The 25,172-nt window shown below is 39.2% G+C and overlaps 1 protein-coding gene across 1 annotated transcript in view; it reads left to right on the top strand.

Annotated features, from left to right (window-relative positions):
- The window catches only part of EPHA6 (EPH receptor A6), a 955,281-nt gene extending 930,565 nt beyond the window's left edge, over positions 1–24,716 (top strand). The window contains exons 16-18 of the mRNA XM_036349135.1: positions 4,086–4,279; positions 22,384–22,533; positions 23,679–24,716. Of these exons, the coding sequence (XP_036205028.1) occupies positions 4,086–4,279; positions 22,384–22,533; positions 23,679–23,793 (459 nt within the window). The 3' untranslated portion in view covers positions 23,794–24,716. The remainder of the gene's footprint in view (positions 1–4,085; positions 4,280–22,383; positions 22,534–23,678) is intronic.
- The last annotated feature ends 456 nt before the right edge of the window (positions 24,717–25,172 follow it).

The raw sequence follows: 25,172 nt of genomic DNA on the forward strand, positions 1-25,172 counted from the left end.
AGTCTTGCTCTCAGGGAGCAAAGAGAGCCCCAGTCTCACCTGGCTCATTCTCCAGGCAAATCAGAGTGAGGCATGAGATCATTTTGGATAATGCTGCTTGAGGCACCATTATTTTAATATTTCCTTCGTAGAGGAATTCAGTTGCTATCATGCTTGTGCTGTAAATCCATCTTGGGTACCTTGAGCCTCTAGGTTTTCTGAGAATCTGCTCCTCTACCAAGACAAATCCAAAAATGTCTTCTAATAACTTTTGTTAAGTCAATAACATTTATTAATGTGTCAGGCGCTGTACTAAATGATGAAAAAGCAAAATACAGAGAAATAATCCCTGTTTTCAAGTATATATAGCTTTGAAGGAAAGACAGATGAAAAATTACAATACAATGTAATGTATGCAATAATAGAAATGTGTGCAAGACTCAGAGCATTCAGAAATTACTCTGTTCAGCCAGAGATTAGTTTGCAAACTATGAAGTAAATTTTTTATTTACCCAGAAAATTAAACTTAAGATCCAAATAAAAACACTGAAGTCTAATTAGCAGATGCTATGACAAAAGACAGAATGCTAATCACCCCTAAAATTGTGTAAATTAATGTAAAACTGCGGAGGAAAATGTATCAGGAAAACTGAAAAAGCATTTCTGCAGAATAGCCAGAGGAAATGTTTGGAAGCTAAAAGGAACTCTGTTCAGATTCCATATCTGCCACCTATACTGTGTGGATTCAGGCAATTTTTCTAACCACTCTAAATCGAAACTTTAAGAATGGGGATAATAATCTACCATGCTGAGTTATTTTAAGTAGTAAATGAAGAAAATATGCAAAGTGCCTAGCACATGATAAATACTCAGTAAAGGCAGCTAATTTTTTTTCTCAGAATATAACCTCAGTTGTCATTTACTTTATTCTAAGCGCTTGTAATTAGGTAACTGTGGCAAATTTACTAGAGAGCTCTCTTGGGGTGGGATCTTTAAGTCTTTCTATAGTGGAATTCTATCCCACTTTTCTTAGTACTTTTCAAAACTGTCCACAGTAGTTTTGAGGTGTTACAAGCATTTTTATACACATCCTGTTGTACTAAAATGTGTTGCAAAATGTCTTAAAACCCAAGCCTAGGTGGTAGCAAAAGTACTCAGAAAGCAGGTAAGAAAAACCTGTTCAATAATGGAATGTAAAATGAATAGAAAAATGCTGGTATCCTGACTGGTCACAAAGACACTGATGGGATTACGAGAAATTCCCTATTACAAAAAACAAAACAAAACTACAGCTGAGCAGTTCAGAGGTTCCTGAAGGCATTTTACTGCTCCTTTTTACAAACTGTCTCTAGCAGAAATTACAGGTATTGTAGAGTCATGTCAAGTAGTGCCAATTTTAAAAGAAATTAAAATAAGATGTGGGTTTTTTTTTTAATTACAGAACGTGTGCAGATGGCATTACAATTAAGGGTATTCTGTTAGTAATATTAACATTTGCACTTTTATATTTTTGTTGTCAAGAGAGGGCAGGAGTGAGGTTGAATTGTGTTTGTCTTTAAATATTTGTCTTTCCCTCAGTTTTCCCACCCCAAAAATGAGGAAAATAAACCCTTTTTCTTTGTCTTTCTCCAAGAAATGATATAAGAAGAAAGGCTCATATGAATACCTATGAATGCTTCATTAAAAAATAAGTTGCCGAAACCAGTTTGGCTCAGTGGATAGAGCGTCGGCCTGCGGACTGAGAGGTCCTGGGTTCGATTCTGGTCAGGGGCATGTGCCTGGGTTGCGGGCACATTCCCAGTGGGAGATGTGCAGGAGGCAGCTGATCGATGTTTCTAACTCTCTATCTCTCTCCCTTTCTCTCTGTGGGAAATCAATAAAATATATTTTTAAAAAAAAAAATTATAAGTTACATAAATTCTGGGTTAATTTTAACAAAAATGGGCAATGGACCTAGATAGACACTTTTCAAAAGAGGACATACAGAAGGCCGAAAGACATATGAAAACCTGCTCAAAGTCACTAATTATACGAGAGATGCAAATCAAAACGACAATGCGTTATCATCTCACACCTGTCAGAATGGCTATCATCAACAAATCAGCAAACAACAAGTGTTGGAGAGGATGTGGAGAAAAAGGAACCCTTCTGCACTGCTGGTGGGAATGCAGACTGGTGCAGCCACTGTGGAGAACAGTATGGAGCTACCTCAGAAGACTAAAAATGGAACTCCCATTTGACCCAGTGATCCCACTACTAGGAATATATCCCAAGAAACCAGAAACGCCAATCAGAAAGGATATATGCACCCCTATGTTCATAGCAGCACAATTCACCATAGCTAAGATTTGGAAACAGCCTAAGTGCCCATCAGCAGATGAGTGGATTAGAAAACTGTGGTACATATACACAATGGAATACTATGCTGCGGTAAAAAAAAAAAAGGAACTCTTGCCTTTTGCAACAGCATGGATGGAACTGGAGAGCATTATGCTAAGTGAAATAAGCCAGTCAGAGAAAGATAAATACCACATGATCTCACTCATTTGTGGATTATAGAGAACAACATAGACTGATGAAAAGGGACAGACCCAAAGACTGAGAAACAGCGATCAGGCTATCAATCTCCAGAAGGAAAGTAGGGGAGGGAGGGGGTAAGGGGAAGAGATCAACCGAAGGACTTGTATACATGTATATAAGCCAAACCAATGGACATGGACAACAGGGGGATGGGAGCATGAGTTTGTGTGGGGGGGGGGGAGGTTGGGGGTTAATGGGGGGGATGAGGACACATTTGTAATACCTTAACTAATAATAATAATAATAAAAAAAAAAAGAAGGACACATTCAAAAAAAAAAAAAAGAAAAGAAATTCCCAAGTGGGCCATATAATCAATATCTTGCCTTATCTACTGATTATATTACAAAAATAAAAATAAAACCTCATCATCCACTGTTGCTCTTAACTTCGGTTTCTTTTTTTCTTTTTTTAACTTTGGCTTCTTATAAAGCAGCGGTTCTCAACCTGTGGGTCGCGACCCCTTTGGGGGTCGAACGACCCTTTCACAGGGGTCGCCTAAGACCATCAGAAAACACATATAATTACATATTGTTTTTGTGATTAATCACTATGCTTTAATTATGTTCAATTTGTAACAATGAAATCGGGGGTCACCAAAACATGAGGAACTGTATTAAAGGGTCGCAGCATTAGAAAGGTTGAGAACCACTGTAAAGAGAGTTCTTTCTCTAGAGCTGTGCTGCCCCATAGAGTAGCCACTAGCCACATGTGCCTTTTTAAATTTTAATTAGTGCAAACTAAAACTAAAAATTCAGTTCCTAAGTCCTACTAGCCACATCTCTAACGCCCCTTGCCACACGTGACCAGTTGCTAGCATATTGGGCAGAGAATATTTCATCCTCACAGAAAGTGCTATTGGAGAGCGCTGGCCCAGAGAAAGCTGGGTTGGATGCCTCTGTTGCTCTGAGGCCTTAAGCTAGCCATCGATAACATTCCAAAGATGAAATGATCTTAGAAGTTATTAGAGGACCTACAATCATGCATCAGACTAGGGGAAAGCCAGGAGTAGGTGAAGAGGAATTCAATAGGCAATAAAGAAGAAATGATAACTAGAAAAGAATACACATGGACTTATTATTAAAGGATAAAATAATTATTCAGGAATTCAGTGCTTCAGCAGAAGTACATTTTACCCAAAACACTTGTTACACATGGTTTGCACTAAATGTATCAATCTTACGCTGACTTTCTGATGTCTTATATGGGTTTTGAGATGTTCCAGCTAAACCACACAAAAACTGTTTCTTGACATTGTGATGAAACTTAACCTCCCTTCCGTACACCACGTGTTTAAAAGACACATTTTCCTGTCAGAGGGATTAGAGGATGTTATGGAGATATTTGCAATTTTCCTTCACAGCTTTTGTATTTACCTTGTCTGGACCATTTGAATTCACAAGTAGTTTTCATATTTACCAATATTTTGGCTTTTACTTCCTATATACTAGTAAAAAGGAATTATAACTTAGCATATGTATTATTGTCCCACAAAGTAAGAGAATAACCTCTGTATGCTTGCCTTTAGGTCATTCTGTCCATTGAAGAAGGTTACAGACTTCCAGCTCCCATGGGCTGTCCAGCATCTCTGCACCAGCTGATGCTCCATTGCTGGCAGAAGGAGAGAAATCACAGACCAAAATTTACTGACATTGTCAGCTTCCTTGACAAACTGATCCGCAATCCCAGTGCCCTTCACACCCTGGTGGAAGACATCCTTGTGTAAGATGCATAGAGTTGATTTTTCTCCCTTGACAATCAATTTCTTTCAGGCTGTAGACAGACTAACAGAGAAGAGGAAGTTTGCCTTGATAACCACCTAGTTGTCAACCTTTTAGAAAATGGTGTATGAACTATATTTTACTTAACAGCTGCAAAGGAATATATTAACATTTTAGAAAATTGTGTTGTTTTTTATTCACAAGAAAATAGGTTCCCCTTTTCTTTTCTCCATATCAAATCTTTGTGAAATTTTTTATGCTTGTCCTGTGTGGGTTTCTGGTATTTACATATCCTTTACTTACTGATCCTTCCTTACTTTTATAAGTAGAATATATGCATGCCTGCAGCCCCTTTAATTTTCTTGTTCGTTCTATGTATGTTCTGTCCCTCTATTTGAAATGTCAGGCAAGATGAGCAATTTGTGAACCTGCCAGGAGCAAGGATGTTTCCTGCTGATATGATCACACCCAGCTGTTGTTACTTTCCATTCCTAAAGCCAGAGAAAGACAAGAAAATGAAGGCACTCGTATCCCATTTTATAAAAGTTAAGATCTACTCACCTCTCTCTGAAAAGCAATTATAAGAAGGGAAAGAGTAGAAGGAAAAAATACTACCATCTGTGTCTGAAATTATGACATTGAAAATATTATTAAGTTGAACATATATTTCTTTATTTAGGCCAAATTGGACTTAAAAGTAACCAAAGCCTTTCCAAAACTCACTTTCCTGGCTCAGGGGATGCCCAGCAGGATACACAGATATTTAACTTTAGGTCACAAGTTCAAGTCAGCACGGTTTTTAGTAACAGTAAGGCCGGAGGCTCTTCAAGGACTGCTTGAAGCAGGCCTGAGCTCAAGCAGAGCACATGCGTTCACCTCTAAATCACTAATTGGCATCCTTAGTAAAGTGAAGCCAAGCATGAAATAGCCAGAGATTAAGCTTTCACTCTAGCCATCTTCCCTAAAGCAGTCCAACCCAGGAAGCTGTAAAGTAAGGGTGGGTGGGAGGTTGGAAGGACCTCTGAATTTTATCACAAAAGCTATGGCAGCCATTGGAGATTTTTGAGCAAGAAAATGGCAAAATTATATTTGCGTTTTTTAAAGATCATTCGAGGGATGATGTAGACTGGGAGTAAAATACAAGGAGACTGGAAACAGACAATTATATATTTGCAGCAATACAAGCTAGAAAAAATCAGGGCCTGACTTATGAAATGGGAATGGGCTTGGGGTCAGGAGATTAAAAAACTGATTTATTATTAAGCAAGAAAAAAAAATGTGTCTTAGTCATTGATTGAATATATAGCGAAAGGAGGAGAAAAAAGAATCAAGGATATTTGTCAAGTTTTTTTCTTAGACAAGCTGGTTGATGCTATTACCACTAAGAAGGGCAAGATTTTGGAATAGAAATGAGACTACTTTGAGCAGAGAAGTCCTATAGGCAGTTATATGTGTCGACTGAACCTCAGGTGAAAAGATCTAGGCTAGAGATGTAGGTTCGAAGATCATCAGCATATAGATTGTAGCTGAAGCTTTAAATGTAGTTAAGGTAAACCCTGGAGAATATAAAGAATACAAATTAACAGGAATAGAATGCAATCCTCTGGAACACCAAGATTTAAGAAATAAACTGAAGGAGAGTACAATGGACACTGAGGAAGAAGAGCCAGGTAGGTAATGAGGAAAGCAGGGGAGGAGTGGTATCATAGAAGCCAGAAAGGGAGAGAGACTCAAGGAGCGTGAGATCCAAGGCTCCACAAAGCTTCGAGAAGATAGAAGGTGAAGTATATCCATTGAATTTATTTTCCCCCACTTATCCCCCATATACCCTCTTCCACCACCACAACCCCCTACGCTGCTATGCCTCTCCTCTTTCCCACCCCCACAGTCACCACACTGTTCAATTGAGCAACAAGATGCTTAGGTGTTCATGGGCAGCCTTTGCAAGAGCATTTTCAATAAAGTTGTGTAAGACAGATTGCAATGGAGGAGGAAGGAATATGAGGTCAGAAAGAAGAGCAATATAAAGTACAAGTCTGGTTTTGGTTTTGTTTTTCAAGAAACTTGTCTCTGAAGAGAAAGAGAATTAGTTAGAGATAATGTCTTTATATGTTTTGTGGAAGAGTCAGGCATGCCTTAACATTGAGGAGAAAGAGCTAGCAGAAAGGGCTCATGGAGTGAGTCTGCGTTAATGAAAGAACATTGGCACCTATAAACTGAAATCATTTATTCTGGGCTTCTCGTTATGGTATAGGGTCGCCGGACCCCACAGCCAGTGCCCCCCAGCAGAGCTCTCCAGCTGTTCTGTGGCTATACAAGCAGGCAGGTAAGAGCCTTCTTTTTGAAGAAAGAGATAAAACAATTTCTTCCTGCTTTTTCAAGATTATGAATGTTCATCACATTTGGAAAATACTGATGAAGAATCTAATATGAGAAAATACCAAAAGTCAAAATGATAAGAGTTGAAATCAAGATGAGGGCCCCTTGTCTGAGGGCCGAGGTCTAAGGTTCAGTGGGATGTACGGTAATGAGTGCGCAGGTCAGTGAATGGCAGGCTTCCGGAGGCACGCCACATGAGGACCAGAAGTTGGTGCTTTAATAATATAGACCAGTGGTCGACAAACCGCGGCTCTTTGGCCCCTTGAGTGTGGCTCTTCCACAAAATACCGCGTGCAGGAGCGCACGTACAGTGCGATGGAAACTTCGTGGCCCATGCGCAGAAGTCAGTTTTCGGCCTGGGCGAGTCTATTTTGAAGAAGTGGCGTTAGAAGAAGTGGGGGCAGGTGGGCCGTGGGATACGCAGCGCGGGGGAGGCACGCGGGATTCATGCACGAGTTGAGTGAGCCAGTCCGTCAGCAGTCTCATTGTGCAGTGGTTAGTGCTAGTTGCGTCCGCAAATCGCATGGGTGACAAAAGTACCTACTCGAAGCATAAAGTTACCTGTATTTTTTCAACCAGCTGCAAATCCTACAGGTATTTTTGTCATCAATTTAAGAATTGTAATTATTTTGTGTTGGTGGCTTTATTATTATAAAATGAAACATTTTTTTAGGTATGTTAAGATGGTTTGGACATATTGAGAGGATGAACGAAAGGAGATAGATGAAACAAGTATACAAGATGAGTGTGGATGGGAGAGTTGGAAGGGGTTGACCTCAGCAGACGTACCTCAATCAGATTGAGGATGTTTTTAGCAAAGGCCAGTTTAGGAGTACACTAATTAAGTTAATAACAATGTACCTACCTGTATAGTTTAAGTTTTAAAAATTTGGCTCTCAAAAGAAATTTCAATCGTACTGTTGATATTTGGCTCTGTTGACTAATGAGTTTGCCGACCACTGGTCTAGACAGTTGGCAGTTTGATTCAGTCCTCAAGTCTAATCTGTGGGAGACCAAATGGAGGTTTGTGTTACTGATTTGCTGTCCTTGACACAGACATGTGCACTACCTGCTGTTGCTCTTAACATCCTTTTGTTTGAGAAACCAAAGGAACCAGTGTTCTAAAGGTATTGTGCCTGAACTTTTATCAGCATTATTTTCCCAATAGCATGAATGGGATCCCCTGTCAACCCCCTCACCTCCACTGCTGCCCACTCACCCTGTCCCTGATCCCAAAGCACTGAGACTGTTTAGGGAGAAGAGACATGGCAGATAAGGGTAAGAATGTTAGGTGAAGAATGCCTCATTTGTTTTATGCTTAGAAAACTGTGGCACTGCCCCTCCATCCCCCAAGTGCCAAAGCCCAGTCCTGTGTCCCAGAGTGATATTGGATTAAGGAAATGTGACAGAATGCAGAATTTCAGTCTTTCCTCCCATAGAGCTCTCAGCCTGGGAAAGAAGTCTAAGTATATAACCCACAGTGACTCTTATTAAACTCTCCTGCACTTGCCTCTTCTCTACTATCCCCAAACTCGCAAGGTTCTCTCACACTTTTACACTGACACAACTCTCTCATCCTCTAGGTTCCCATGGTTTTTATTCCACTCTAATTGCTTTTTCTCAAAAATTCACCTGAGAAGATTTTAACCTTTCTCTTAACAGAGTAGTAAGAGGGGAAGAAATTAAGGCAACAAAGGAAGATGAGGAAGGCTTCGAAATCCACAGCTTAATAATTTTATACTAATATAGTGGAAATTTCATAACCTTATACCTTTAATATTTCCTTTCAAAAGACATACCCAACAGAAATAATGTTGGGCAGAGAAGGCTTTCATTATTTTGAGCAGCATCTCTAAATAATGCTGATAGTCTTGGGCCTGACACACTCCCATGGGAGCATTCAGAGCTCTGTGCAGCTCCCGAACTTCTTGCTTTCTCTCCTACTCAAGAAGGTGTATGGATATATTAGTGAGCATAGTGTTATTGTAACTATAACCTTAAATTGATTGTAAAAAATAATTTTGCAAAAACACCTTTATAATATAGGCAGTTATCCTTTCATATGTGTGAATTTCATACTATTTTCACTTTAATTTATTCCATAATTCTGTCCTATAATCTCCTTTCAAAGAATTATTTGTAGCTATCACATGGTGCACAGCCCCTGGGAGAAAAGGCCCAGTTTGAGGCCAAGGCTATGTGGACAATGGCAGCAGGAACACCTCTTGCTCCCTCTTCCCTGACCTTCATGATCAAATTGGTAACTACTCTCAACCCCAAGTCAAGCATAGTCCCAGAGTCCAGAGTTACATCTTGGCTCCAGTAGTTTAATAGCATGAAGTGGATTGATAGCTATATGGGTGTTCGTTCACCCAGCCCTGCCTTCCCAGCCCCACCTTCCCAGCCCCATCCACATTGTCCTACACATTCATTCTCCCACCTCTTCAACCCCGCTCATTTCCTCCATCCACTGCAGCCTACTGAGTGTATGTTGATGTCAGCTGGCCAATGCTTTAGCACAGTGCTGCAGTGTAATAGGAAAATAACACTTTCCTACAATCTCTGCTCCAGATCCCCAGAATGTCACTGACAAAGAATTTTACAGATTATGGGCTCCTTGACAACATTAGCTTTAAAAAGGTGACATCCAGGGATGGGCAGCTGCTGATCAGATGGACCAGTCTTTGATAGTCACTTGCCACAAAAATCATATTCTGTTCAGGCCAAGGCACTGAGAAATATTCTAATTACCTATTGGACCATAGCTAAAGATCTTATAATATCTTAGCTCTTAGGAACTGGAACCACCACTTTGCTTTCCTTTCCTTTTCTTTTCTTTTTTTAAATATATTTTATTGATTTTTTGCAGAGAGGAAGGGAGAAGGATAGAGAGTTAGAAACATCGAGCAGCTGCCTCCTGCACACTCCCTACTGGGGATGTGCCCGCAACCAAGGTACATGCCCTTGACCAGAATCCAACCTGGGACCTTTCATTCCGCAGGCCGACGCTCTATCCACTGAGCCAAACCAGTCAGGGCAAAGTACTGTTGTTATTGTTTTTATATTTTATTGATTTTTTACAGAGAGGAAGGGAGAGAGATAGAGAGCTAGAAACATTGATCAGCTGCCTCCTGTACACCCCCTACTGGGGATGTGCCCGCAACCAAGGTACATGCCCTTGACCAGAATCGAACCTGGGACCTTTGAGTCCACAGGCCGACGCCCTATCCACTGAGCCAAACCTGTTAGGGCTCTTTTTTTTTCTTTTTTTAAAATCGTTATTGTTGAAAGTATTACATATGTCCCATTTTCCCCCATTGATCTCTCCTACTCCGCCCCTCCCTTCAGGCCTTTACCACCCTATTGTCTGTGTCTATGTGTTATGCATATACACATATGAGTTTATTTGTTGATCTCTTCCCCCCACACATACCCTCCCCTGTCTTCCCTCTGAGGTTTGACAGTCTGTTTGATGCTTCTATGTCCCTGGGTCTATTTTTCTTCATCAGTTTATATTGTTTGTTATATTTCACATATGAATGAGAACATGTGATATTTATCTTTCTCCAACTGGCTTATTTCACTTAGTATAATGCTCTCCAGGTCCACCCATGCCATTGAAAATGGTAAGAGTTCTTTCTTTTTTACAGCAGTGTAGTATTCCATTATGTAGATGAACCACAGTTTCTTAATCCACTCATCTGCTGGGCACTTAGGCTGTTTCCAAATCTTAGCTATTGTAAATTGTACTGCTATGAACATAGGAGTGCATATATCCTTTCTGATTGGTGTTTCTGGTTGGGATATAGTCTTAGAAGTGGGATCACTGGGTCAAATGGGAATTCCATTTTTAATTTTTTGAGGAAACTCCATACTGTTTTCCACAGTGGCTGCACCAGTCTGCATTCCCACCAGCAGTGCATGAGGGTTCCTTTTCTCCACATCCTCGCCAACACATATTGTTTGTTGATTTGTTGATGATAGCCATTCTGACAGGTGTGAAGTTGTACCTCATTGTCCTTTTGATTTGCATCTCTCTGATGATTAATGACTTTCAGCATTTTTTCATATGCTTGTTGGCCTTCTTTATGTCCACTTTGGAGAACTGCCTATTTATGTTCTTTGTCCATTTTTTTATTGGATTGTTTATTTTCCTTTTGTTAAGTTGTATGAATTCCCCATAAATTTTGGAGATTAAACCCTTATCGGATGTAACATTGGCAAATATGTTCTCCCATGCAGTGGGCTCTCTTGTTATTTTGTTGTTGGTTTCTTTTGCTGTGCAGAAGCTTTTTATTTTGATGTAGACTCATATGTTTACTTTCTCCTTAGTTTCCATTGTCCTAGGAGATGTATCTATAAACATTGCTACAAGAAATGCCTGAGATTTTGCCACCAATGGTTTCTTCTAAGATTTTTATGGTTTCACATCTTACATTTAAGTCTTTTATCTATTTTGAGTTTATTTTTGTGTATGGTGTAAGTTGGCAGTCTAGTTTCATTTTTTTGCATGTATCTGTCCATTTATTGAAGAGACTGTCTTGACTCCATTGTATGCTCTTGCCTCTTTTGTTAAATATTGATGGAGAGTTTAATGAGTTGGGTCGGTTTTGGGGGGTCTCTGTTCTGTTCCAAAGGTCTATATGCCTGTTCTTGTGTCAGTAGCAGGCTGTTTTGAGTACTGTGGCTTTATAGTATAATTTGATATCTGATATTGTGATTCCTCCAACTTTGTTCTTCTTTTTCAAAATTGTTGCGGCTATTCAGGGTCTTTTTGTATTCCAATTGAATTTTTGGAGAGTTTGTTCTAGGTCTGTGAAATATGGCATTGGTATTTTGATAGGGATTGCATTGAATGTATAGATTGCTTTGGGTAGTATGGCCACTTTTTTATTTTTTTATTTTTTTTATCTTTAATTTCTTTATAGGTTAAGGTATTACAAGTGTGTCTTCATCCCCCCCATTAACCCCCAACCTCCCCCGCCCCACTCATGCTCTCATCCCCCTTTTGTCCATGTCCATTGGTTTGGCTTATATGCATGCATACAAGTCCTTTGGTTGATCTCTTCCCCTTACCCCCACCCTCCCCTACTTTCCCTCTGGGGATTGATAGTCTGATCGCTATTTCTCTGTCTTTGGATCTGTCCCTGTCCATCAGTCTATGTTGTTCTCTATATTCCACAAATGAGTGATATCATGTGGTATTCATCTTTCTCTGACTGGCTTATTTAACTTAGCATAATGCTCTCCAGGTCCATCCATGCTGTTGCAAATGGCAACAGTTCCTTCTTTTTTACCGCAGCATAGAATTCCATTGTGTAGATGTACCACAGTTTTTTGATCCACTCATCTGCTGATGGGTAGTATGGCCATTTTAATCATGTTGATTCCCACCACTTTTCTTAGTGTATATAAATCTAGTTTAACTTTTAAAGCTTCCATTAATATGTGAGTCATGAAGGTAGAGAAAAACTCAAACCACTATCATAATTCAGAACCTCTGCTTTAGAGAACTACAAGTTAACATTATAAAACTAAATGATAGTGCCTCTCTTCATCTAGTTAATAAAGCACCTATAATGCTGTCTTCAGTGGGCAATAACTTTCAACAATCTGATATACCTTTTTCCATTCATTTTGAAAGATCTTGCTCAGTGTTGCCTGGACTGTACATAATCAGCACTTGCTAAATTGTTATCTCTGTATACCAACTCATGGAGAACTTGTTTTGTTTGACTTCTGTAACACACACTTTTTTTGTAACAAACACTTTTAATGACGTTTTTTATGTCAGAGAAGTAACTAGCTGGACAAAATCCAGTGTTGAATTGAGGGATTAGCAAAGCTTTGTGGAAGGAAGACAGAACATTAAATATTAATCAGGAAGTGTGAAATTTCCACCCATTAGAAAATCAATTTACCTGAACTGTTGGCACAAAATAATACCAATGTTAACACCAATACTAATGTTGATACAAAATTTAATATACATTATCAACAATCTTACTGTTATTTGTTGAGAACCTACTATGTGCCAGTCATTGTATTAGGCACCTTCATCTGTTAGGTCATTTATTCCCTACTATTATTATCTCCATCCCTCAGATAAGGAAATGAAGACTCGAAGAGGCTAACTTTCCCAAAGGTACGCAGCAAATAATTAGGACATCAGGAATTTGAACAAGGTGCACTGACTACATAGCTCTTGTTCTTTCCATACACAGTAAACAATCCCACAAAATGCTAAGATGTTTCCCAATACAGCACTGTTTCAAAAATGTGATTATAGGAAAGAGGGTACATTTTTACATTTCCAGATAGGTTTTTCTCTGAAATAACCAGACTTCATAAATGGGGTATACTAAAATCCCCAAAAGAATTTGTAGTGAGGCACAACCTATTATTTTATGTTCCACTACACATACAAGGATGTAGAGTATATGCCCTCATTTATGGGAATAAGTAGCAAATTCATAGTCCATATTTTCTATTCCCCCAAGATCTTTCTGTAATGCTCAGCCACTTGAAGAACATTACTTGGAAAAAAAAATAGAAACTACAACAAAATAGCAAAATCAGGAAAATATGGCAGTCACACAATTCCAGAATTACATCCTCAGGCATTTTTGTAGATTGAATTTTTCCAGTGTTGGAAAATATATGCTTTGCTTTTTCCCTTGCTTTGGCAGACATTACTAATCATCACATACTTTCCCACTGAGCCCAAATGCTACCTCAGTATTCCTCTCAAGGCAACATTTTGACAACCACGGCTAACGAATTGTAGTTGGCATGCGATATGAAATCTATTTATATTCCTGTGTTATTTCTTCACACAAATAGACTTTCCTTGAGGTTCAGCTATAGCTATTACTCTAGCTATAGGGACCATGCACTGGGTACTTGGAATTATGGGAGTGGTTTAAACAGTATTTTCCTACTCAGCATCTATCCCTCCTAATGTTCAAACACACCTCTCATTTTAAATTTTGTTTTGAATTTTATTCCTTTATACTTTGCACCAATTATCAGGCTTTTAGAAGAATTAAATAATATTGATAAAAAATCCTGAAGACTTTCTGAAAATAAAGAGCTAACAAAAAATAATTCACATTTCCAATTTAACACTGTGGAGATACACATTGTTTAGAACAAAAAGGTATTGCCCAGAAGCACAAAATAGTCACAAGATATATGGCATGGTTCTATAGATTTTAGAATATTTGGAATAAAATTACACTTTAAAATGTTAAAAAATATATATCAATTCTTTCATTAACTTATGTTCAAGTTGACTGTTAGGCCTAATTGTAGAAAGGGCAATTTTTTTCTTCATTCAAAGGTTAGATAAGTAGTATATGTATCAGGATATTACTTTATGGATAAACTAAATAGTGTAAAATCTAGTTCCTTTACATGAGAAAGAAACTCATGTAAAAGCATTGATATTGAGTAAAGTAAATGCTGATTTTGTGGTTCTAGGTCCGGTAACCCTGTGCTACCTCACTCCACCTTTAACCGTCTTTTCCTCCACTCTGAAGCCTATAAAGCAGAGATAAGCAAACACTTTCACAATTCAAGAAATACACGAAGTAAAAAGCATACACTTTAACAGACTGACTGTTACATCAATAAGCACTCTTCTAGTTAACAAAATTAAATGAGAATAGATTATTCAATATGAATCAGCCATTCTGTCACAGGTCCTACTTTTTTATAAAAAATATTCAAGGCTAAATCATTTATTTTATGAATTTCTGTAATACTTTCAGCATTGTGCTAAGGCCTACAAAAAATAGAAAGATGTGAGATATGGTTCCTGCCATCAGGGACTTTTAACTTCATCTTAATGTTTTTTTCTTTCTTATGGATTTTCCTCAAGGAATTGCCTGAACTGAAGCAAAAAGATACATGCTTTAAGACTGTATAATCATCTATAATAAAAGAATGTTGTTAACAATCTAAGAGTCTAATTTTAGGGGATTAATAATTATTAAGCATTAACAAAACTATTATACACTCATTTGAATAGTCGCTATGAAGACTTGAAACATGCAAAATATTTATAAATATTTGAAATAAAATGAATATAAAATAGAATGGACCTTCTCTGTACAGTTCTGCTAACCATATATAAATGTAAGAGCTACGGGAAAGGATGTTATGTTAGAGTAGTAAGTGGAGAAAAGCCTTTAAGCTTGTAGTGAATGTAATGATTTCCTATTAAAACAAGATCTTACCTTGCAATAGTGCTTCTCAAGCACTAATCTTGAATCATTTTAATAGCTCTATTACTATTCTATTTACATGATGAATATAAAACGGAAAACTTTTGAGGATAAAAACCTTCTTGCTTTTTTAAACTTTTTTTTCAATTACAGTTTATATTCAATATTGTTTTGTATTAGTTTCAGGTGTATAGCATAGTGGTTAGAGTCAATCAAATACTTTACAAAGTGTCCCCCCTTCCCTGATATTTCATGTACCCACCTGCACCACACATAGTAATTATAATATTATTGACTATATTCCCTATGCTATACTTTATATCTCTGGACTATTTTGTGACTATGAATTTTTAGTTCTTAATCCCTTCCCCATTTTCACCCAGTCCCCCAACACCTCCCTGCTCTGGCAACCATCAGTCTATTCTGTATCTATGGGTCTTTTCCTATTTTGTTTGTCTGAAAAGTATATTTATATACCTTCTTGCTTTTTAATGACAGTTTTGATACCTATTTATAAGCTATCTAATAACTTTCTAAATTAAAAAAAAAAACTAGTACTATCATCAACTCAAAGGGCTCATTACAATAAAAGCTTATTTGCTGTGTCAGTACTATTGTTTTACATATTTAGATGTATTGAAAGTATATAGTTATTGCACCTTGAACTGTATCATTACCTACTCTAGCCTTTTCCCTAATATAAATTGATTATAAGTTATACCTGGGATTTCCGAATGCTACTCCCTCCTTGTTTATCTGAGGAAAGCAGTAGACCCTTGACCTTCTGTTCTACAATATGTGCTTTTTAAAATGTGAGCTGCAGGTTTTGCTGTAAATACATTTCTCAGGTGGGCAGCTCGCACTAATCACAAAAAACAGAAATTTCTAAGCACTCAGCAAATAGCAGACTGAATTTATCATTGTACATGGTTGATAAGAAAGGGCATTTATTGTTTATTAGGTAATATTCCCGAGAATTCATGTGAGGCTGATGGTACCCAGCCCTTAAATCCAGGAAACAGGCAGCATTTTTCAACTTCATTATAAGAAAAGCTGAGAGAAGAGTTATTGCACAGGGGCTGTGAACAATGAGGGGTCCCTGACCTTACTAAATCAATTGCCAATGCAGTCATATAAAGGCCAAAGCGTAACTAGGTTACTCGAAATGTGTGGAGAGAAAGGGGATTATGGTATTAAAACATCCTGGGAGCAAATAGTGGATGCTTTTCAACAGAGAAATAGGCCATTTAAGTCATTTAGTATACAGTATGTCCTTCCATGAGCTTTCTATATTAAGGACATAAAATTAGCAAATTACATTTCCACTCACCAATTATATGAAATTTTGAAAACTCAGGAATTAAACCAGCCTCATCTCAGGAGAGAGAGAAGTGAAGTCATCTGACTATGCCTGTGCACCAAGAATGGGGTAGAGTCTGAAAGCAAAGTCACTGAAATACATTCTTTCATTTTCTTCAGTTTCAACAAACTTCTTGGACAAGTAATTAAAAGATATGAAAGCCAGATTGTTTTCAAACAGGACATTAGTTTTCTAAAGGTGTGGTTTTATTTGTAGTAAGCAATAAGAGGAGTACCCTAGACATTTTGATATTTAAATTCGGTGACATTACTACAGCAGTATTCCCTAAAGTATGTTCCTTAGAAACTGGTCAGATAATTTAGGAAGACAGTGCAGAAGCTATTCTGAATCCTCTTATGTATTCTCACTGGACATTTGAATAAGGAAGATGCAGAGAAATGCCACAACTAAAAACCCTGATTATCTCTGTTTTCCATGGAGACCTTTATTATTTTGTATTTACATATGAATTTTTATTTGACAATACTTATTAATATAAACACCTCTAAGAAATGAAGAAATATAGCAATAATTAAAGTATTCACTGGTAGATGCTATAATAGCTTTTAATCTTTGGACATGACTAATCCTTGTTTAGGGTCAAATCATGAATTACTCTAATATTTAGAATGAAACAGCCCACAATCAAGCAGCATTGCAGTTTACAGTACAGAAGAGAATGTGGCATAGCTTCTAAAATAGGAAATATGGTCTGGCCAGCATGGCTTAGTGGTTGAACATCGACCTATGAATCAAGAGGTCACGGTTTGATCCCTGTCAGGGCACATGCCCAGGTTGAGGGCTCAATCCCCAATGTGGGGCATATGGGAGGCAGCTGATCAATGATCCTTTCTCATCATTGATGTTTCTGTCTCTCTCTCCCTCTCCCTTTCTCCCTGAAATCAATAAAAATATGTTTTTAAAAAATAGGAAATATTATAGATTTGAGAAGCAGTAAAAAGCACACAAGTCACTGTTAAGCATAACCATACTCATGTGGACTAAAGTATAGTCACAAGATACATGCATTTTGTTTATGTAAATTCCAATCGATATAATAAAGAGCCAAGGTCGTAAGGACTGGAAAGGTCGACCAGACGGAAATCAGTGCTGGGTTGCCATGGTGACCCAGCACTGACTGGGGCCGCTGCGGGTGCCCAGACCCAGCACTGACTGCCTAGGGCAGTGATGGTGAACCTTTTGAGCTCGGCGTGTCAGCATTTTGAAAAACCCTAACTTAACCCTGGTGCCATGTCACATATAGAAATTTTTTGATATTTTCAACCATAGTAAAACAAAGACTTATATTTTGATATTTATTTTATATATTTAAATGCCATTTAACAAAGAAAAATCAACCAAAAAAATTAGTTCGTGTGTCACCTCTGACACGCGTGTCATAGGTTCGCCATCACTGGCCTAGGGGGCTGTGGATCAGGCTCTGAGAGAGGCTGCAGAGAGAGGGGCAGGGTCTGATCCATAGCCGCTTGGCAGCCATTGATCAAAATTTGCCTCTCTTTCTCTCCCAGCCTGGCCAACAGCCGAGCCTCCATTTCTCTCCAGGCCTCCACGGGGGCTGCTGATCAGCCCCGCCTTTCTGATCAGGCCCCGTTGATAGGCCCAGAGACTCTGACTGGCATAGAAACTGACCAATCAGAACCAAATCTGGGTGAATGTAAGGAGTCAATGGCTGCCTAGGAGGCGGAGCTGTTGACGCTGACTGGCATAGAAACTGACCAATCAGAACCAAATTGGCCTGCAGGGGAGGGCAGTTAGGGGTAATCAGGCAGGCAGAGGCAGTTAGGGGCGATCAGGACGGCAGGAGAGAGCTGTTAGGGGTGAGATCAGGCTGGCAGGAGAAGGCAGTTGGGGGCGAGATCAGACCAGCAGGGAAGGGCAGTTAGGGGCAATCAGGCTGGCAGGAGAGGGCAGTTGGGGGCGAGATCATATCAGCAAGGGAGGGCAGTTAGGGGTGATCAGGCAGGCAGAGGCAGTTGGGGGCTCAATCAGCCCAGCAGGGGAGGGCAGTTAGGGGCAATCAGGTAGGCAGGCAGAGAGGTTAGGGGCAATCAGGCAGGCAGGCAGAGGGGTTAGGGGCAATCAGGCAGGCAGGCAGGTGAGTGGTTAGGAGCCAGCAATCCCAGATTGTGAGAGGGTTGTCCGACTGCCAGTTGAACATCCCCTGAGAGGTGCCCAATTGGAGTGGGTGCAGGCTGGGCTGAGGGAACCACCCCCCCTCCATGCACTGGGCCTCTAGTTATATATAAAGAACAAAAGCCCCTGGATTAGCCTATCATCTCTTTTTACCCCCATCCCTACCTTCAACTAGACCCCAGTTTAGAAAAAGAGAAGTCATTGTAGCAATTAAAGAAAAAAACAAATAAATGAATTCGAGGCCTTTAGGAGGAACTCTGTCCTGAACAGTTCCAAGGGGAACCTTTCAGGGTCCTTGGGAGTCATACATTACTATTTGTATGACCATGCATAATGTTTTTGGCTTTTATGTTCCCAGACACCCAAGTCCTGGTTATTTAAGGATAGTTTAAAAATTTTTGAGGGTAATTTTGATAGAGATTCTCTTTTGATTTTTACCTTATTCACTGATCTTAGAACCTAACTCCCACTCCTATAATTTTTAGCACAAAACAATACCAGGGTTACATAGCAAGCATATGCCATTCTGTTCATAGTGGAGGTATTCTTATTTCACGTGGTTTAATCATATATGCTCATATACTATTAGTTTCTAGTTAAAGCTGAAATAGTTCAAATATGAATGTAAAAAACATTCTTTAATTTTATAAATAACTAAAAGCAAAATAAATGAAAGTTGGATTAACCTTCAATCCTATATAATAAAAGAGAAACATGTAAATTGACTGTCCCTTCACTACGCTCACCAGCCCATCAGGGTGAATATGCAAATTAACCCAACAAAGATGGTGGGTTAATTTGCATACACAGACGCCAGGCAGAGAGAAGAAGCGGGAGAGCAGGCAGCTTGGGGGGACGTGGCTCCCTCAGTCGTTGAGCAGAGAGCAGAGCAGGAGAGCCAGAGGCTTGGAGGCTTGGGGAGCTGTGGCTCCCTCGGTTGTTCCCAGTGCGGGGAGCACCAGGAATTCTGGGAATAGTAGTTCTGATGGCAGCCCAGGACGGAAGTGGAAGCCCAGAGCGCGGGAAGCACCAGGAATGCTGGGAATCATAGTTCTGGTGGCAGACGGATCTCCTAGACACTAGAGCAAAGTGAGCCTGGAGCAAGTTACTGTTGTGGTGGGGGATGGAGGGAAAGCAAAGGTGAGAGACACAAGTAAAATCAGAGTGTCTAGGAAAAATTAAAGGGAAGATATCCTAAAACTTCCAGGAAATCTCCACCAATGAAGCAAAGAAGAAAAAAAAAGCCTCTATTATTCCATGAGCAACAAACCAAACTGGGTTGGGGGGGTCTCAGACAATTCGTTCATATGATTGCAAAGACAGACAGAAACTCCCGGATTGGAGAGGGCTCCCCTGAGGGCTCCCAGATTGGAGAGGGTACAGGTCGGGCTGAGGGGCCCCCTCCCTACCTCCCCATGCATGAATCTTCATGCACTGGGGCCCTAGTATTCTAATAAAAATAATTCAGAGGTTCACTTCTAATGGGAAAGGCTTGTATTACTTAGAAATTATTGATTTTACTCAAACACCAATCATTAAAAACTTGTTACTGCTTTATTATGTAATACTAGTGGCCCAGTGCATGAAATTCATGCATGGGGGTGGGGGGAGGGGTTGTCCCTCAGCCCAGCCTGCACCCTCTCCAATCTGGGACCCCTCAGGGGAAGTCTGATTGCCGGCAGTCGGACATCCCTCTCACAATCCAAGACCACTGGCTCCTAACTACTCGCCTGCCTGATTACCCCTAACCACTTCTGCCTGCCAGCCTGATCACCCCCTAACTGCTCCCCTGCCAGCCCGATCTCACCCAACTGCCCTCCCCTGCCAGCCCAGTCGCCCCCATCTGCCCTTCCCTGCCTCTTGGTCGCCCACAACTGCCCTCCCCTGCTGGCCTGATTGCCTGCAACTGCCCTCCCCTGCCAGCCTGATCATCCCCCAACTGCCCTCCCCTGCTGCAACCCACCTCCTCCATGCAAGGCAGCGGAGATGCCGGGACCAGCCTCCTCCGCACCACGCGGAGCCGCGGGACCCCCAGGCCTCATTGCACAGAGCAGCCACCAGGCCCCACCTCCGCTGTGCGCACAGCCATCTTGCGGCTGCCATCTGGGGCGGATATCTTGTGATGATGTCTCGCATGAGGGCCACCTAGCTTTTATTAGTATAGATAAATTCTAAAACTAATAATTTTAAAAATTATATATTTATTACCCTAAAGGGCTAATAACATGCTTATTACTATAAAAGCACTTTTACTATCATGTATTTTTTAAAACTACACAAAATATTATTAACATTACTTTTCATGTTATTTGGTAAGGAGAATAATATAGTTTATTGTCAGAATGGCTTAAATACATAATTCTGAGTTACTTTTATTATAATTTCTAAAGTAAATTCCATTTTATTCTCTGTGTCTGACTTTAACTTATATAAAAGTAATTTGTGTATATACTATATATGTATTTACATACATATATGGCATACATATGTGTTTATGTATGTATACACACACTTCTCCTAGCCTTCCCAAATAATACCGTTACATTATTTTTATATTAAAACTATAAGACTATTCCCAACTGCAATGCCCTGTGCATCAAATTTGAGAAACAAAAATACAAATTTCTGTATCACTTACTTTAAAGCTCAGCAATGCTGGATTCCTTTTTCTTGTTAACCCAACCTTGCATTGATTTTGCTTAATTTTGGCTTTATTAATATCTGTGTTTTGGACTATATTATCCTATGCTTGATGTATATAAATCTCATTCATGCAATTGACAGCAGAGATTACTTCTTAATAAAAAAAATAAATTATTGTTGAATGTTTAAGAACAAATAAATGGAAGCTCAATCAATGAATTCACTATGGAAAAACAGAAGGGACTACCATAGCAAATGTGAAAAAGGCAAAAGAGCATTTTTTGGATTCAGTGGCAGATAAGAAAGTGTAAGAGTGAACAGCAGCCTGTGGCTATTCTCCTTATAGATATTCCCCAAAATTGAAAACATAATTTTATGAAAGAGAAATAAAGAGAAGTTGTAAGATGTGAGTTTTCTCATGATATACTAAGTATAAGACCCAGTAGTGTCAAAAAGCAGAAAAAGACAAAACAAAAACAAACAAAAAAAACAACCTGACAAGAGAAACTGAACAGGTAAAAGTGGTTTATGGAATATGATGGAAATTAGAGATTTTTTTAAATAGAGGGTGGAAACATCTATAATAATAAAAGCGTAATATACTAATTAGACCGGATGTCATTCCAGATGAAGCCAGGGCCAGAGGGAAGCCCAGATCCGGGTGCCAGAGGGAAGCCAGTGCCGGCAGCCAGGGGAAGGAAGGCCTACTCTTGCATGAATTTTATGCATCGGGCTTCTAGTCTATACTAATAAAACTCTAGGTGGCCCTCGTGCATGACGTCGTAACAAGATGGCCACCACAAGATGATGGCTGCCGCAGGATGGCCGTGTGCACAGTGGAGGCGGAGCCCAGTGGCCGTTCTGCGCAGTGAGGCCTGGGGGTCCCGTGGCTCTGCGCAGCACAGAGGCCGGTCCCAGTGGAGGAGGCGGGTTGTGGCAGAGCAGTCATGGGTGATCAGTCCAGCAGGGAAGAGCAGTTGGGGGCAATTGGGCCAGCAGGGGAGCTGTTAGGCGTCAATCAGGCCAGCAGGGGTTCAGTTAGGGGGCGATCAGGCTGGCAGGCAGAAGTGGTTAGGGGCAATCAGGCAGGCAGGCAAGTGAGCGGTTAGGAGCCAGCAGTCCTGGATTGTGTGAGGGATGTCTGACTGCCAGACATTCCCCAAAGGGTCCCAGATTGGAGTGGGTGCAGGCCAGGCTGAGGGCCATCCCTCTCCCCTGTGCATGAATTTTGTGCACTGGGCCACTAGTTAGATATAAGATTACTGTAAAAGAAAAAAGAAAGTTGGCTAATTTTTGCTTTATCTGGCTTTAAATGGTCTCCATGGTTTCTTTTCCTTGTAGAATGCCGGAGTCACCTGGAGAAGTTCCTGAATATCCTCTGTTTGTCACAGTGGGTGACTGGCTGGATTCTATAAAAATGGGGCAATATAAGAATAACTTCATGTCTGCAGGGTTTACAACTTTTGACCTGATTTCAAGAATGAGCATCGAGTAAGTGGTACTAGGGTTATTGCTGGGTTTAGATGCTCCACCCAGGGGATTATAAATTCAAGTACTGTATCAAGAACACCATGGTTAAACTACCTTTCCCAAGGCTACTATAGCATTCCCACATCTTTCCCCACCATTTCCAAATACTGTTCTAGTGGAAGTTGGACATTACACTTTTAACTACTATTCTTTTAAAGAATATATTTTATTCAAATCGCTATTTAAAATTTTATAATAATTTCTAAAATGCATATTAGGCTTGTTCACATCATAGACTTTACATCAACATGGTTTTATCCTGGTAAGTTATTTATTACTCATATATGCTCATCTTATATACTAGTAATCACTTCCTGTTACTTCATCAAATCTAATAATTGTAATAATATAATATTATCATGTCATTTCAGATTTCCTTCTCTATAGTATTATGGCCAGTCATTTTCCCACTGTCTCAGAGGTTTTCTTTTGCCTGTGTGCAATAAAAGTGCTCAAGATGTGCTTAAAAGGTTAGATACTAAAACTAGTAAGTTGAACCATATGAAATTGCCATTGTTTTAAAATAGTAATGACAATTTCATATGATTCAGCATAATACAATGGCATTCTTTTTCAAATTATTGAAAGATCTGAGAACTCAAATGGAGTCCACATTATACATTCCGCCCTACATACTATTTTGCTAACACTGTTGAAAATTTATACAATTACCTAAATTATATAATGTTTAGGGCTATGACATGTCTGAATATTACATTAGTACCTGAATTTGAAGTTTTCCTTAAATTTAAGGTTAAATTGATGTATTCAACTGGCACCAGGGAGAAAAAAAAAGTAACAAACTCTTAATGTTCATTTATATGTCTTCTTAAACTTTTACTTTACCAGTTATACAATTTTTGGCAAATTTATAAAGCAAATCAGACATGTTGCATATTTTCCATATCTCAATGTTTATTTCCTCTCTCTCATACTTGGGTCTTGGATATTCCCCAAATTTGAAAACACAATTTTATGCGAGAGAAAAAAGTAAAGAGGAGTTGGCAAGATCTCAGATCTAAATGTTCATATTCTCTATTCTCTATCCCCCTCTTCCCCTGCCTCCTCTCTCTTTCTCTCCCTCTCTCTCTCTTTTTCTCTCTCAGTGACGTCAGAAGAATTGGAGTCATACTCATTGGACACCAGAGACGAATAGTCAGCAGTATACAGACGTTACGTTTACACATGATGCACATACAGGAGAAAGGATTTCATGTATGAAAGGACTACAAGCACCGGTGTTTTGTGCCTCAGCATTTCTATAATGAAAGATACCCTCTCTACTACCCGCTCTTCTGAATCTCCAAACACCACTTTACAAACTGCTGTCCCCTACTCAGACTACGGGGCACACACTCTTGTTTATGCTTCCAACCTGGATTTTTAAATCATGCTTCCTAGCTCCTCTCTGAATAACCTGCAAATAAAACCCTGGCCCACTGCAGATATTACTACACAATGGTAAATAACTCAGCATGGATGTGTAACTTTGTATAACAGCATTTGGGAAGTGTTCAGGGACTTAACACATAGGAATTTGCCCAGATGTAACTTCCTTAATGATGTATTTAGAGTTTGATGGTAGATGAAAAAGAAATAGTTGACCTTATTTTCATGGTTTGTGATCAAGTAGCTTCCAAATTGACATGCATATTTATTTGTTAGGTAATTATATTTAACTCTATGGGTCGTATTGTTATTTTATTTTATAATGGCCTAATTGTTGATGCCTGATGTTGTTAGATTTACAGAAATGAGCAATGGTTTTATGTAGTGAATTCTTGTCAGGTGTGACTATGGTGAGAAGGGCGTTATCGGGGAGGGAAAGGGAGAAACATACTGTGCTTTTAGATCTTCTAAGGCTGGGTTTGTCTATTTTTTTTTAAAGTGTCCTACGTATTTCATAGTAGGTGGTAGTTTAGAGGCTTTCCCCCTCTAATTTTTTACTAACTACAGTACTATAGTATATTTCTCTACTACCTTATAAAGATCACCTCTAGAAAGACCATGACAGAGTCCTTTGCTCTAAAGGCTTTCACAGAGTGAAGTATAGAATAAAACCATGACTATTTCCTTGGCTCTTCTTCACAAGTTTCCAAAAGTAATTATTCTCAGTAGAATTCCTTGAAATAAAAGCTCTAAGATTATAGCCTTGGATTCAATGTTAAAATGTTAATTTAATTTAAACAGCATTTAATAATAGTTGCCTGGTGGCAAAAGAAAATAAATACATGTAGCTGACCATTTGATATTAGTGCATTTTGCAAGCTTAAGAATTGTGGTTTCGTTCATAAAAATAAGTTACATGAACATGCTGAGCTGTTTTCCAAACCTTCCAAGAGACAGGTATGCCATTGCATACTCCAAAGAGAACATAAACTGATCTAACACATGAACATACATAAATATTGTGTCAATCTGGGTTCATAATACAGTAACATAAAAACATGAAACAGCTAAGGTATGCTGTTGTCATAATCTTCTTGGAGGCTGTCGAAAAGACAAATACATTTTTTAGTGAATTAAGCTGAGTCAGCTTATCAAAATAGTGCTGTATTATGAACAAATTCAATTATAAAATCAGCTGTTCTTTGTGAAAC

The sequence above is a fragment of the Myotis myotis genome, unplaced genomic scaffold, assembly GCF_014108235.1.
Source record: "Myotis myotis isolate mMyoMyo1 unplaced genomic scaffold, mMyoMyo1.p scaffold_m19_p_2, whole genome shotgun sequence".
Classification (NCBI taxonomy): domain Eukaryota; kingdom Metazoa; phylum Chordata; class Mammalia; order Chiroptera; family Vespertilionidae; genus Myotis; species Myotis myotis.